This window comes from Dipodomys merriami, unplaced genomic scaffold, assembly GCF_024711535.1.
Source record: "Dipodomys merriami isolate MVZ:Mamm:240054 unplaced genomic scaffold, mDipMer1.0.p SCAF_128, whole genome shotgun sequence".
In the NCBI taxonomy this organism is placed as follows: domain Eukaryota; kingdom Metazoa; phylum Chordata; class Mammalia; order Rodentia; family Heteromyidae; genus Dipodomys; species Dipodomys merriami.
Window position 1 is genome coordinate 2,399,072 of NW_027202582.1, and position 14,771 is coordinate 2,413,842.

Here is a 14,771-nt window from a genome sequence, read left to right on the forward strand (position 1 = left end):
AAGACATCTTAGAGAACCTGTGCTGGTGGCTCATGACTGTAATCTAACTACTCAAGAGACTGAGATTTGAGGGTCAGGATTCAAAGTTATCCTGGGCAGGAATGTCCATGAGACTCTTATCTCCAATTAGCCACAGAAAATCAGAAGTTAAGTTAGACTCAACTGGTAGAGAGATAGCCTTGAATGAAAAAGCTAAAGAATAGGGGCTGGGAGGGTGGCTCAGTGGTAGAGCGCTTGCCTTGCATGCCTGAGGCCCTGAGTCCGATTCCTCAGCACCACATAAGCAAAAAGAAAAAAGCTGGAAGTGGCACTGTGGCTCAAGTGGTAGAGTACTAGCCTTGAGCTGAAGGGCTGAGGGACAGCGCCTAGGCCCAGAGTTCAAGCCCTACAACCGACCAAAAAAAAAAAAAAATTCTTTCAGTCTAGCTGACCTTGAATCTAGATCCTCCCAACCTCAACCTCTCAGGAAGCTAGGAGCAAGACTGGGAGGTGGCTCAGTGGTAGAGCACTTGCCTTGCATGCATGAGGCCTTGGATTCGATTCCTCAGCACCACATAAGCAGAAAAAAGCCAGAAGAGGCGCTGTGGCTCAATAAGTAGAGCGCTAGCCTTGAGCTGAAGAGTTGAGGGACAGCGCCCAGGCCCAGAGTTCAGACCCCATGACTGACCAAAAAAAAAAACAAAAAGCAGCAGCAGCAGCTAGAAGCACAGGTGTAAACCACCAGCTCACAGAAGTGACCTGTGAGTGTGTGTGTGTGTGTGTGTGTGTGTGTGTGTGTGTGTGTGTGTGTGTAAGAGAGAGAGAGAGAGAGAGAGAGAGCGAGCGCACATGTGCTGGAGATTGAACCCAGGTCCTAGAACTCAGGACCTGAACTAGCTATCCATTAGGTCCCAGCCCAGTCCTTGGAGATGACATTTTACTTCTCTTCAGCAAAGACTCTTCTGTGTCCTGCCGCCATTCTTTCCTTCCTAACACAGGCTCCAGCCTGGCACGGGCCTTAGCCTGAGGTATAAAAACAACACCAAAACATTTTTTTCTTGCTGGATACTGATGGCTCACAACTGTAATCCTAGCTACTCAGGGGCCTGAGCTCACACTTCAATGCAGGCTTGGGCAGAAAAGTCCATGAGATTCTTCTTTCCACCACCAAAAACTAGGAGGTAAAGCTGGGACTCAAATGGTAGAGTGTTAGCTTTGAACAACAACAACAACAAAAAGCTTGGGGATAGCACCCAGGTCCTGAATCTAAGCTCTAGGACCTGCACACACCAATAAATAAATAAGTGCTGTACAGAAAGACCTGGGCTCTGGGCAGAGCTAGAAAACTCGTGCGATCTTTAAGGTTGTCTTTTGTTTGGGGGACTATGAGGACCAAGGAGTTAGTAAGAGGGGTTCACCTCACTGAGCTCTGCTGAACTAGGCACCATTTATTTATTTATTCTTTATTTTCATTTTTTTGTCAGTTATGGGACTTGGACTTGTGGCGTGGGTTCTGTCCCTGAGCTCTTTTTCTCAAGGCTAGTGCTCTACCACTTTGAGCCTGAGCTTCACTTCTGATTTTCTGGTGGTTCATTGGAGATAGGAGTCTCAGATTTTCCTGCCTGGGCTGACTTTGAACCATGATTCTCAGATCTCAGCCTCCTGAGTAGCTAGGACTGCAGGCGTGAGCCACCAGTACCATTTACTTAATCATCACAACCATCCTAGGAATTAGATAACTATTTTACCATTTTAAACCCAATTTTTTTGTTTTGCAGTTTAGGAAAGGGAGGCATAGAGGAATGAAGCAACATGCTAGAAGCTAGAACACAGCTAGGAATTAGAGTGTCTGGAATTGCTAGGTGCTGGGTGGCTCATTTCCATTGTCATAGATTAGTTGTGTCTGTGAAGGTCTTCCATGTCTGTATAGCCTTTGTTGACTCTTTTCATGTCTGAGTAGTATTCCATTGTCTGGATGTACCACAGTTCCTTTAGCGTCTGTCCCAAATTAATTGAACTAAAGATTGTATGGAGCCAGATGTCAAGAAGAGAAGGTTTTTGACTTGACCCTGGCTCCAAGGCACTGCCAAGCTCAGAGAAGTGGGCAGACTCAAGGAAAACAGTCCTGGCATTTGGGACACAGGGCTGGAGGCAGGAGTCAGAGAGTACATGGAACATTCCTGGAGCCTCCAGAAAGGAAGGATTCTTTGCAACTGGGGTAGGAGTGAGTGGGAGAAGTCTTCTTGGCAAAAGGGAGTCGAGGTCAAGGGAGACATTCCTGGGGTTGGACACAGTGGGTACAAAAGCCTGTGAGTGGGCTGCAGGGGAGGCTCAGGTCAGGGCACCCAGAGGAATGTGCATGCATTGGGTGACAAGCTGGAGGGGCAGTCAGGCTGTGAGGATGGGCAGGGCTGAGGGACAAGGCGGCTGGGAGGGGCAGGGCCTTCCTGGCCTAGCCCTCCAGGTCTCTGGGGTAAGGAGAAGCCATTTGTGAAAGGGGAAGGGGCAATGGTGAGCTAGAGCGGATGCCAGGGTTTGTATCACCAGGATGGCAGGGTGACCTTCCTCTAGGATGCTGCCTGACCCTTTGTGTCCCTGGAGCCTCATGCCACCCTGCTGTGAGGCAGACAAGGACCAGAGTCTCCAGACAGGGGAGCAGACTGAGTTAAGCACTGTGGGACATCAGAGGCAGCTCTGGTCTTCCTGTTTCTTTTCTGGGGCTTGGCTACCCACGCGGGCCACTCTTTAGGCCCAGACAGTAGAGAGAACTCCAGAAGCCAGCCTAGCCTGGGCTTAGTTTCCACTTGTTAGGAAATTCACATCAATCTCTCCCTCTGGGATCCTCAGTTTCCTCCTCTTCCTCCTCCTCCTCCTCCTCCTCCTCCTCCTCCTCCTCCTCCTCCTCCTCCTCCTCCTCCTCCTCCTCCTCTTCCTCCTCCTCCTCCTCCTCCTCCTCCTCCTCTTCCTCCTCCTCTTCCTCCTCCTCTTCCTCCTCCTCCTCCTCCTCTTCCTCCTCCTCCTCCTGCTCCTCCTCCTCCTCCTCTTCCTTCTTCTCCTTCTTCTCCTTCTTCTCCCTCTCCTCCTCCTCCTCCTCCTCCTCTGCCTCTTTTTCCTCCTCCTCCTTCTTCTCTTCCTCCTCCTCCTCCTCTTTCTCCTCTTCTTCCCCTTCCTCCTTCTACTCTATTTCCTCTTTCTCCTCTCTCCTCTTCTTTCTTTTTGTTGGTACTGGACCTTGAATTCAGGGCCTCCAGTTTTCACTTGGCTTTTTTGCTCTAGGCTGGTGCTCTACCACTTGAGCCACTCCTCCGTTTCCACTTTTTTGTTGGTTGCTTGGACATAAGAGTTTCATGGAGTTTTCTGCTTGGGCTGGCTTTGAACTACAATCTTCAGATCTCAGCCTTCTAAGTGTAAGGATTACAATGATGAGCCCCCAGCGAGTGGCGTTCAGAACACCGTCAGCTCACATACAGGGCTGGGGATGACCACTGGGGTCCTCAGCCCAGTTCTGGGCAGCACAGCCTGGGAAGAAGGAGGGGATGACAGCACAAGTGAGCTGGCCAGGGCTTTGGGGGCAGCTTCCCAGAGAAGAAGACCAGACGGCAGTCTGGCATCAAAGCTGTCCTTTCTGACCCATTTTATGGATGAGAAAAGTGAGGCGTATAGTAAGAGCAAACACCTACACAGATGTTGTGGGCCAGGCATTTTCTCCTTTTATAAATGAAGAAATTTCTTGGCTGGGTAACACAGCAATTCCCTTCCCTTCTGCTTACCTCCGTTTATTAAAATAAAAATATATAATATTTGCATCTGCTTTTCAGGGTTATTGATGGGAATCAACAAAGTAAGGTACAGATAAAACTCAGTTGGGGACCTGCATAGTAAGGAAGCAATATACATATTTTTGAGATTGTGTGTGTGTGTGTGTGTGTGTGTGTGTGTGTGTGTGTGTGTGTACCAGTATTGGAGTTTGAATTCAGGGCTTGGGCCCTGTCCCAGAGCTTTTTTGCTCAGGGCTAGCACTCTACCACTTGACTCACAGCTCCACTTCAGGCTTTTTGGTGGCTAATTGGAGATAAAAGGCTCATGGACTTTCCTGCTGGGCTGGCTTCAAGCTGCAATCCTCAGATCTCAGCCTCCTGTGTAGCTAGGATTACAGGCTTGCTTGACTAAGTGACCAATCAGTGCCTGGATATTTTTGAGAATTTTCTTGCTATTATTGTGCCATATGGACCATTTCCTTTGAAGCGAGGTGTCAGGCTTGCACAGCTAGCTCTACCCTTTTGGCCTGGCCCTTTAAGACTGCTGGGGTAACTCTTCCCCCTCCCCTAGGTACCCAGACCCTGGGTAGCTGGGGTCTATCACCCAGTTCTCCCAACATTGGGGATCTGGGGCTCCCCCCCACTTCCTGTCCTCAGGCTCTCAGGAGCCTGACCTACTGTCCTTGGGGATGCCAAGAGTGGGATGAAATGCTTATCCTGAGATGAAAGACTGGCGGGCCTGGGCTGGACCCATAAACCGCCCCACCCGAGCTGGGAGGACCTCCAGGCACCGGTGTAAACTGAGTCATGGGGGGCGAGGGGGTGAGTCATGAGGCCTGGGAGCAGGAGCCAAATGGAGCAGAGTAGACTTGCGTGGAGCCCTGGCCACACCTCACAGAGCCACAACCCGTACCCTCCCTGGGGCACCCAGAGTGGAGGGGAGCAGGGTGGCCAGCACTGCAGGGGGAGCTGGACTCACAGGCTGGAGGGGGGGCTGAGGGGGAGGGGCAAGACAGGAAAGGAAGGCTGTGACTTGGGAGGAAAGGATTGGGGTTTGGAAAAATGTCAAAGCCCTAGAGAGGTTCTGGCGGGAATGCTTCGGTGCCCTCTCCTGGCCTCCGTGGGTTTGGCTGGTTTGCTGCCAGGCCAGCTTTTGCCAGTGGCTCAGAGCTGTCATCCTAGCTGAGGAGGTTGAGGTCTGAGAATCATGGTTCAAAGCCAGCCCAGGCAGGAAAGTCCGTGAGGCTCTTATCTCCAGTGGACCACCAGAAAACCAGAAGGAGTGCTGTGGCTCAAGTGGTAGAGAAGCTAGCCTTGAGCTAAGAGCTGAGGGACAGCGCTCAGGCCCAGAGTTCAGGCCCCATGACAGACCAAAAAAAAAAAAGAGTCATAGAAAGTGCCTGAGCGTTTCCAGGCCTCACCTTGGCCAACCAAGTTAGCATCTTTTATCCTAGTTCCTCATCAGTGAAAGCAGGGCGGTGAGGAGTGAAATGAATGAATGCACACAACCTGCTTAGACAATGCCTGGCCCAGAGCACGTCTGGGTAGTTGCTTGTAATTACTCTCTGCCTCAGTTGTCTCATCTATAAAATGGGTGAGAAAGGACACCAGAGGTGCTTCTTGTTCAGCCTTCACTCCAAGTTGCAGTCTAGTTTTCTTTCCTAGGGAGTTGTCCCCAAGGCCCTGTCACCTGCTCATCTAGCTCTCTGCCCTGCCAGGAGACCGGTGACCACAGAAAGACAAGATTGGTGGGTTTCACAGTCGAGCATCCTCACATGTACCCCTTGATACCCGGGGGAAGCGTGTCACACAAGCGGGGAGTTTCCCTTTTCCATGAATCAGCTGTGTGACCCAATCCTCAGCCCTGCCAAGGCCCCTCCCAGCCAGCAGGAGTGGGGCGCAGCTGCCCTGCTGGGAAAATCCCAAAACCCTAACTGGCTCTGGCTGCATCTCCTAACTTGGCTGTTTCCTGTACTCCCTGATTCAGTGACCTGGGTCCAGGCCTGAGTAAGGGGTCAGGCAGTCTCCCCGACAGCCCTTCTGTACTCCTCCCTAAGGCCTGGGGAGGGGAGGGGGGACAGGGTTTGCAGTTTATAGTAGAAAAAAGAATAGGGAGGGCGTAATGAAGTTTCCTTGGCTTATAGCATCTTTTGGTGTGTGTGTGTGTGTGTGTGTTTTGCCAGTCCTGGGGCTTGAACTCAGAGCCTGGGCACTGTCCCTGAGCTTCTTTTGCTCAAGGCGAGCACTCTACCACTTGAGCCACAGTGCCACTTCTGTTTTTCTGGTGGTTCATTGGAAATAAGAGTCTCATGGACTTTCCTGCCTTTGAGACCTTTAGATCTCAGCCTTCTGAGTAGCTAGGATTACAGGCATGAGCTGCCAGCACTCAGCATTTTCTGGTGGTTTTAAAAAAGGAGATGGGCACACAGGTTTGTTCAAGTTTGCCCCTGACCTTAGCTACTTACATAATCCAAGTAGGCAGGAACTGGACAGAGCAGAGCTCCTTGTCAGCTTGGGGGTGCCTTTGCCCTGAAAGGGGAGCAGTTCCCATTGCAGGCCTAGGAAGACCCTTGTTATAGAGATAGGCCTAGTGGCTGCACTCGCTGGGCTGTTCTTGCTGGGTAGCGGCACCAGTGTCACATGGAACCTCCATGTTTTGCTAGCCTGCCTCCCAAATGGTTCTGAAGCTCTAAGTTGTGTGCTTTAGGAATCACTCCTAAGTCACTACCAGATCTCATTGATTTCTGCAGGGCCCACTGGAACAGCACTTTCAGCTAGGTGTCATGCATCAAGTGCTCTGGAATTGCATGACATAGGCTCAAATTTTGTCTCTTCTTTCTGCAAGCTCTGTAACTGTGAATTACTGAACTTGTATAGGGCTCAGTTCCCTCATTTGGCTATATTAGGGCTTGAACTCAAAGCTTCATGCTTGCTAGGTAGGTTCTTTACCAATGAGCCAGGCCTTCAGTCCTTTTTTTGTTGGTTGTGTGGCTTGAACTCTAGGCCTGGGCACTGTCCCTCAGCTCTTCAGCTCAAGGCAAGCGCTCTACCACAGCGCCACTTCCAGTTTTCTGAGTGGTTTATTGGAGATACAGAGTCTCATGGACATTCCTGCCTGGGCTGGCTTTGAACCATGATTCTCAGATCTCAGCCTCCTGAGTAGCTAGGATTACAAGCGTGAGCCACCAGTGCCCAGCGTCCAGTCATTTTTTGTGTCAATTATTTTTTGAGATCGGATCTTAATTCTTGCCTACATGTATACCTGGGCCTTGACTCACCTATTTAAGGCATTTTGTCTTAGCTTGGATAATAAATGCATATCACCCCACCCAGCTGTCTAAAAGGGAGTCTGGAGCTGGGCACTGATGGTTCACATTTGTAATTCTAGCTACTCAGGAGGCTAAGACCTGAGAATGGAGATTTGAAGCCAGCCCATGCAGAAAAAAAGTCCATAAGACTCTTATCTCCAGTTCACCAACCATCAAAAAGCTGAAGTGTAATGTAGATCAAGTGCTAGAACAGAAAAGCTAAAGAATAGTGCCTAGGCCCTGAGTGAGCCACTGGTGCCTAGCTCAGTTTTTCATCTCATTTTTTTCTTCTGCAAAATAGCAATAACAACAGTCAGATAAAGCTTGGCCTGTAATCCTAGCTACTCAGGAGGCTGAGATCTGAGGATCACGGTTCAAAGCCAGCCCGGGCAGGAACCATGAGACTCGTATCTCCAATAAACCACTAGAAAACTGGAAGTGGCACTGTGGCTCAAGTGGTAGAGTGCTCGCCTTGAGCTGAAGAGCACAGGGACAGTGCCCAGGCTCAGAGTTCAAGTCCCACGACAGACGAAAAAAAAAAAAAAAGTTTGGATGAGTTAGCATGGGTAAATGCTTCATAGGGTGCTTGGCTCTTGTTAATAATAGGAGGAAACTGAGGCCTACAAATAGAGAATGACTTGTATTCAATCCACACATGAGCAATGTACTTATTTGACACTAACACTAGGGTAGGCTGTGTGCTGCATGCACTGGTGACAGCTATAGGTGGGTACAGTGGAGCCTGGGATGAAGATGTCTGGGGAGGCTTCAGGGGGCAACACCTGAGCTAGTGGTTCTAAGATATGGAGTTAGCCAGGTGTGTGGGAAGGGCTGGGCAGGCCAGAGGCTACAGCAGAAGCCAAGACAAGAAATGAGAATGGCCAGAAGCATGCAAGAAAACCCACTGAACTCAGCCATCAGGAGGAGGATGAGACAGGAGTATAAAACAGAGGAGGGGGGCGGGCCACAGGGGCTTGGGCTGAGTCAGTTCTTTCCTTTTTTCGTTCCTTCATTTAATAATTCATGACTAAGCACCACTGGCTCATGACTGTAATCTTTGCTACTCAGGAGGCTGAAATCTGAGGATAGTGATTCTCAGCCAATCCTGGGTAAAAAAGCCTTTGAGACTCATGTCTCCAGTTAACTACCAAACAGCTAGAAATGGAGCTGCAGCTCAATGGGTAGAGCGCTAGCCTGGTATGAAAAAAGCTAAATGAGTGAGGCCCTGAGTTCAAGCCCTACTACCAGCGTGTACATCTACACCACACATACAAAACTATCAAGAGCTGGTTCTGGGGTCAGGGCTGACAGACACTTCCTGCCTTTGAGGAGCAAGCAGTCTGGACATGTGGCTTAGGGGTCAGTTGGAGATAGATGGCAACAGTTGGTTACATAAGTAACGACCCAATCTTATGATTATAGTGAGAAGCAGGTGTTGAAGCAGAAGGAAGGCCCCAGGCTCAGGGCTGCTTGCCAGGGGGTGAGGGATGTGCCAGTTGGCTTCAGTGGAATGAGCACATGCGGGAAGGAGAGCCTGCAGACAGCTGGCACAGCTGGGTGGAGGAAGCAGGTCAATACCGGCCCAGAAGGAAGGGCCTCTATCCTGCAGACTGGGGGGGGGCCCAGAGGTGCTTTGAGGAGGAGCATGTGCAGCTCTAGAGGGAGCTAGGTGGCACTGGCTATGGGGGGAGGGGGCAGGGAAGGAGGCTTGGGGTGGAGGAGGCGAGTTGGAGGCTGCCACCATATTGGTACACAGTGAGGGGTGGACTCAGGTAGGGTAGTGGAAATGATGAGTTGGGAGGACTTTGCAGGCTTCATTATGGGAGACTGGGGCTGCCCCCTTCATTTGGCATCTTTAGGGGATACATGAGGCCCCCAACTTAGGACCCCGCCTCCCACTTTTCCCCACGCCCTGGCCTACTTTAATCAAATGCAAGGCACTGATGGTCTCAACTAGGCAGGACAGCAGGCTGAGACCATCAGCTTTGGGGACTTCCCCAGGCTGGGCTAGGGGAGGGTGGGAGTTGGGGGGCTCAGCTCTGGGGCAGCTCAGGGTGGGGAGGAAGCCGGGAGGGGGTTGAGCTAGCATCTCATGACTCAGCCACTTCCACCCAGTCAGCCTGGTGGCATCTCCGCTCCTCTGCTCCAAATTCCAACTTGGTGAGGCTGCTGGAGACTTAGTCAGCTCAGGCCCGGCACGAGAGCAGTGTCCCCAGGGGCTCCTGGCCAAATTCCCTGGCCCCTAACCAAAGGAGGGCAGGACACTGGGCTGGCGAGGCGGGGACAGTGGCAGTATAGAAACCAGGCTCTGCGGCTCCAAGGCCTGAAGACTTCAGAGCAGGGCAGCAGAGCAGAATGTCCCATGGCGTGTGAGCAGTGTGTGTAGCTCTGCTCTCTCCTCAGGTCAGGAACCACACCAAGAAGATGGGGAGGCACATGCTGGTCACTCCACTGAGCTACCCTGAGTAAACTCTTTCCTCTTGGCCTCCATCTTGACTGGGATACTAGCTGGGACCAGTATCTCCCTCAAGAGGCTGGGAGAGTGAAGAGGGTTCTATAGAAGTGCTTAGCAAACTGTCTGGGAGTTTTGGCGACAGCCAGGTTGGCAGCAGACGTAGGTTGGCAGCAGACACTAGGTTGTGTGGGTTCCTTGCACATCCAGCCCAAGGCACTGAAATCCAGCCCATCCTCTGCTCAAGCACCCCATAGGCCTGGGCCTCTAGGTACCAAGACAGCTCCTTTCTCCAACATGCACAAATGCACTCTGGGGACTTCCTAGCCAGGTCAACTCCTGTATTGATGCGAAATCAGAGAACCTGACTGTGATTCTTGGGGTGCAAGGATGGCTGTGCCAGAGGTTCTCAGAGGTAACCGCCCCCTCCCCTGCAGTGAGGCTGGTCTCATCACTTGGGAAGCCTGCCAGGGATGGGAGGGCTCTCCTAGTCTGCCTCTCCCCAGCAATCAAAGCAGGTAACCAACCACAAGACAGCATTTTAAAAAACACTCAAGACACAGACCCAAGCTGGGTTTTATTGAAATGCCAGGAGCAGACACGTCAGGGCAGGGAAGGGAGGGCAGTGATGCAGGCTATGAGCTGGCAGGAGGAGCAGGTCCACAGCCTGGCATCCCCTCTAGGCCAAGGGATGAATTGGCACAACTACCCCTCCTCCTAAATGGCATGCGCAGTCAGTCCTGCAGAGCCCCTGTCCCCTGGACTATAAAAGCTCCAAGGACAGGGACTGGAAGCACTAAGTTTTCTCCCTTGTGAGGAGCAAGGAAAAAGGGAAAGAATGGAAGAGGAAGAGGGAGAGATACAGTGGGATGAAGGTGGCTAAGCAAGGCTCTCTTTAGTATCTGCATCCAGCCTGCGGATGGACAGGGGAGGGGAGCAGCATCAAAAAGGGAAACTGAGGGCCCGGCCCTCAGGGAGCCAGAGCCCCCAGCCTGTGGGAGCTGGAGTGAGCCCTGAACAGAGGGCGGAAGTTCAGGGGGACTGAAGATGCAGGCAGTTCCTGAGTGAACAAGTCCTCAGAGCTGGGGGCTTGGACTTCTTGGGAAGAGGAAGAGGAAGACAGAAGGTTCCATCCCCAGCAGGGGACCGAGGGTGGTCTCCCTCACTTGGCCCCACTAGGTCAGTTCTACATTGTTGGCACGGTCCAGCACTCGCGAGCCACGTGTATTGCCTCCAAGCTGGAAACGGCTCTCATAGAGAGTGGGGCAGAGGTGCCAGCGGTTAGCCCGGTAGATGCCCAGGTAGGTGTAGACATCCGGTTTGTAGGTGAGCAGACACTTAATGCCTGCAGCACGGATGGCAGCATCTGCCTCTAATACACCCAAGCGGTCCGTGAAGTCGTCCGTGTAAACACAGATGACTTGGCGCCCACCCTCCTTGGCCCGTGGGCTCACCTTGGCCACCTGAAGCCGGCCCTCAACCACAGCCCGGGCAATGCCAGCCCAGGCGTGGTCCAGCTTGAAGCCAGGTGCCAGGTGAATAAGCCACTTGCCTGAGAGCACTTGGTGGGTGATGGCCAGCTGGCGCAGGGTACCAGGTGTGATGGGTCTCCCACCGGTCTGCAGAGCCTCCCAGGCTGCCTGCAGGCCCTGGACATCCCCTGAGTTGGGGTTGTAGCCTTGCCCATAGGCTGCAATCCAGCCCACAGGCTCAGAGTTGGGTGAACCAGGATCTCCATAGCGGGTAACTTGGGATGGTGGGTACTTGGCCAACCAGGCATCCAACTCAGTGGCGGGTGTAGTGCGGGCATCAAACACCAGCCAGGGGTCCATATCGGCGGCCATGGCCTCTGCAGCCAGGTGCTCAGCGGCGGTGAAGCCATCCTCCCGGCCAGCAGAGTCCTCCTCCTCCAGCTCCTCACTGGGCTCCATCCTGCTGGGAGGGTTAATTAAGTCAGCAGAGGTCTGAGACACTAACTACAGATTGCTGGGCCCAACGGCCCTAATCTATGTGCCTCAGTTGCTCCTTCTTCACAATCGATTAGACGTGAGACAGTCAGACGTCAAACCTGTTGATGCTATTGATTCTCTCCATGCACACTGACGAGGAAGCTTAAGCTCCTAGAAAAGGGACTTGCCCAAGGTCACACCTGTCGGTGCAGAATGTCAGGGATGGAGTGCGGGCCTAGCTGCGGGAGCATGGACTCGCTGCAGGAAGGTGCCCAGATCGCGGCGACCCACAGGGCCACAGGGAACGCACAGGCCCGGCGGGGCCAGGCTGGCTCAAAGGGCGTTTTAAAGTCCCGAACACTGAGACCCAGAGAGAGGAGTAACCAGCTGGGGGCCAATGGCGGCGTCCGGACTCGAACCCCGGCTAAGGGCCTGCAGGAGGGCAAGGTTCCGGCCTTGCTGCGCCCGCCGCCATTAGCGCTCTCGGCCCGAGCGGCGCCCTGCCCCCGCCCCTCCCGCAGCCCCCGCAGTCACCTCCTGTTTTCGCTGCGTTCGGCGCTGGCCCAGCTTCGGGCCCGACTCCGCTCCGGCCCGGGGTCCGCGCCGCCGCCGCCGCCGCCGCCGCCGCGCCCCGCCCCCGCCACGGCCGCCGCCGCCGCCGCCGCCATCTTAGCGCCCCGCCGCCTCAACAACAACTTTATAGACAAGCGCAGCCACAGGGCGGGGCCACAGGGCCGGACCCGGGGGCGGAGGGGCGGGGCTGTCTGGGGGCGGGGCGTGAGGGTGGGGCTGTCGGGGGCGGGGCCACCGCGGGAATCCAGGGAGGGGCGGGCCCTCCGGGGGCGGGGCTAACGTTCGCCCCTCTGACTCAGGAGCGGGCGGGAGTGGCGGGCCTGTGAGGGGGGGCGGACGCGCTGTGCCCGGGGCGCTTCGGGAGGCGGACGTCGGGGGCCTGGGAGCCGCATCTTGACGGGCGGCGCTAGGACCCCGCGGAGAGCGGCGGGGGCGGAGCGGGCGGCACCAGGACCCGGGGGAACCGCGGCGGGCGGCCGGGCGGCGAGCAGGCCCGGGGGCCGGCAGGCTGCGGGCGGCGGCTCTGGGCCCGGCGCGACGAACGAGGCCCCGAGATGCCGAGCAAAAAGAAGAAATACAACGCGCGGTTCCCGCCGGTAAGCACGTGGCCGGGCCGGGCAGCAGCCGGCCGGGCTCGGGGAGGCTCGGGCCCAGGCCAGGAGGGCGGGCGGGGGGGGGGGGCGGGCGCTTCGGGTGTTGGAGGCCTTGATGCCCCGCCCCCTCCGGGGCCCTCCTGGCCTGGTGCCCCCCGCCCCCTTTCTCCCGGGGTACCCCTCCCCGCCCCTCAACATCCCATGAGGGACGCCGGCGACAGCGCCCGAACACTGCCCCCTTTCGTAGGCCAGGATCAAGAAGATCATGCAGACGGACGAAGAGATTGGGAAGGTGGCGGCGGCGGTGCCTGTCATCATCTGTATCCTGCCGGGGGGGGGGGGGGGGCTGGCCGCGATGAGGGGCGTGGGGAGGGCCTGGGACACTCCCCTTTCCCGAGTCCTCCTTGACAGCCCACCAGCCCGGGCGCTCGAACTCTTCCTGGAGTCGCTGTTGAAGAAGGCCTGCCAGGTGACCCAGTCCCGGAACGCCAAGACCATGACCACATCCCACTTGTGAGTGGCCTGGGAGCCGGGAGGAGCCGCTGGGAGGCGGTGTTCCCACCGGGAGGGGCCCGGAGGCTTGGCAGAGATGGGGAGGGTTCCTGAGGGTCTGTCCCTCCCACCTTTCCCAGGAAACAGTGCATCGAACTGGAGCAAAAGTTTGACTTCTTGAAGGACTTGGTGGCATCCGTGCCTGACATGCAGGGGGATGGGGAAGACAACCACATGGATGGGGACAAAGGTCCTCGCAGGTGGGTGGCCGGAGCCAAATAGGCAGGTGGGAGAGAACAGGGTTGGGGGCTTCTGAGGGAGTGGGGCAGCCAAGGAGCAGGGAGAGGCCCTTAAGGCTGATATTGTTCCTTCTTGAAGGGGTCGGAAGCCAGGCAGCAGTGGCCGGAAGAATGGTGGAATGGGAAGCAAAGGCAAAGACAAGAAGTTATCGGGGACAGACTCCGAACAGGAGGTAAGTGAAGCCCGCTCCCTCACCCCCAACTTTCAGTCTTCCCCTCATGGTGAGGGGAAGCTGAGCTGGCTGGAGGCCTCCTGTCATCCTTATCTGTGGCCCCCGTGCTTTCTGGGTCTCTGAAGGGTCTCTTTCTGTCTCTCCCACTTTCAGGACTTTGGGCTCCCCATTGATGGATCCCTGCCTTTGCTTGCTTGCTTCCTTTTTGTTGTTGTGGGTGGTGGTCATAGTGCTTGAACTCAGGGCCTGGGCGCTATCCCTGAGCTTTTATGCTCAAGGTCAGTGCTCTGCTACTTTGGACCATAGCACCATTTCTGGTTTTCTGGTGGTTAATTGGGCTGGCTTTGAACCATGATCCTCAGATCTCAACCTCCTGAGTAGCTAGGATTATAGGTGTGAGAGGCGTGAGTCAGCAGCACCTGGCTCCCTGCCTTTTCTTGTCAACTTCACCCCTGTTGTGCTCACAGGATGAGTCTGAAGACACAGATACTGATGGGGAAGAAGACACACCACTGCCTGCACCCCAAGCCAGCCACCCTCCTGCCCACTTTCAGAGGTAAGCAGCTCAGGAACACCAAGAAGGGGCTCCCAGACTCCCCAGAGCCATTTGTTTTTCCCCTCTCATCTCCCATGGCCACTTGGTGATGTTGGGTGTGGTAGACTTGGGGGTCAGAGGGGACAGGGACAGATGGAGAGGGTGGATTTTTTTTTTTCTTTTTAGAAGTACCAGGGTTCAAACTAGAGCCTCACGTTTGCTAAGCAGGTGCTCTACCACTGGAGCCATACCTCTAGCTCCTGAGAAAATCTTAAGACCAGGAGACTGTTCTCTGGGAAGGTCTTCACCTTGATCGGGGGGAGTGGGTGGACCTGGATTAGGACAGTTTGATCTGCTGTAGGCCATAGCTTCTATTTTTACAGAGAAAAGTATGAGCTCCCTCGGGCTGGAATGGGTTGGGAGCCTGCCTGATTTTCCTACTTTCTGCTCTGCAGCCCTCCGACCCCGTTTATGCCCTTCACCTCTCCTCTGCCTTTGCCTCCGGCACCCCCAGGCCCCTCAGCACCCGATGCAGAGGATGAAGAAGACTATGATTCCTAGCGCCTTCTGGCTGCACCCCCTTTTAGTTGGTTTTAGTTATTCTGGGGGGAGGAGAAAGGATGGAGTTGTTCTTAAATTTATTAAAAAAATAATGAAAGA

At 54.6% G+C, this 14,771-nt stretch overlaps 2 protein-coding genes across 3 annotated transcripts; one reads left to right on the plus strand and one right to left on the minus strand.

The window, feature by feature from the left end:
* Window positions 1–10,036: 10,036 nt before the first annotated feature.
* Window positions 10,037–12,114, minus strand: LOC138824212 (UPF0696 protein C11orf68 homolog). Of its 2 annotated transcripts, none has more exons than XM_070017876.1 (2): window positions 11,981–12,114; window positions 10,037–11,429 (listed from the first exon to the last, which is right to left on the minus strand). In XM_070017876.1, exons 1-2 carry the CDS (start codon window positions 12,112–12,114, stop codon window positions 10,673–10,675), a joined length of 891 nt encoding a protein of 296 aa, XP_069873977.1. In that variant the 3' UTR covers window positions 10,037–10,672. The 2 variants fall into 2 exon arrangements, with proteins under 2 accessions (XP_069873977.1, XP_069873976.1); XM_070017875.1 differs by having other exon boundaries at window positions 10,037–11,432.
* A 343-nt stretch (window positions 12,115–12,457) lies between these two features.
* LOC138824327 (dr1-associated corepressor) lies at window positions 12,458–14,771 on the plus strand. The gene is made up of 7 exons (XM_070018139.1): window positions 12,458–12,615; window positions 12,860–12,932; window positions 13,032–13,125; window positions 13,245–13,364; window positions 13,483–13,576; window positions 14,044–14,132; window positions 14,567–14,771. Exons 1-7 carry the CDS (start codon window positions 12,574–12,576, stop codon window positions 14,670–14,672), a joined length of 618 nt encoding a protein of 205 aa, XP_069874240.1. The 5' UTR covers window positions 12,458–12,573; the 3' UTR covers window positions 14,673–14,771.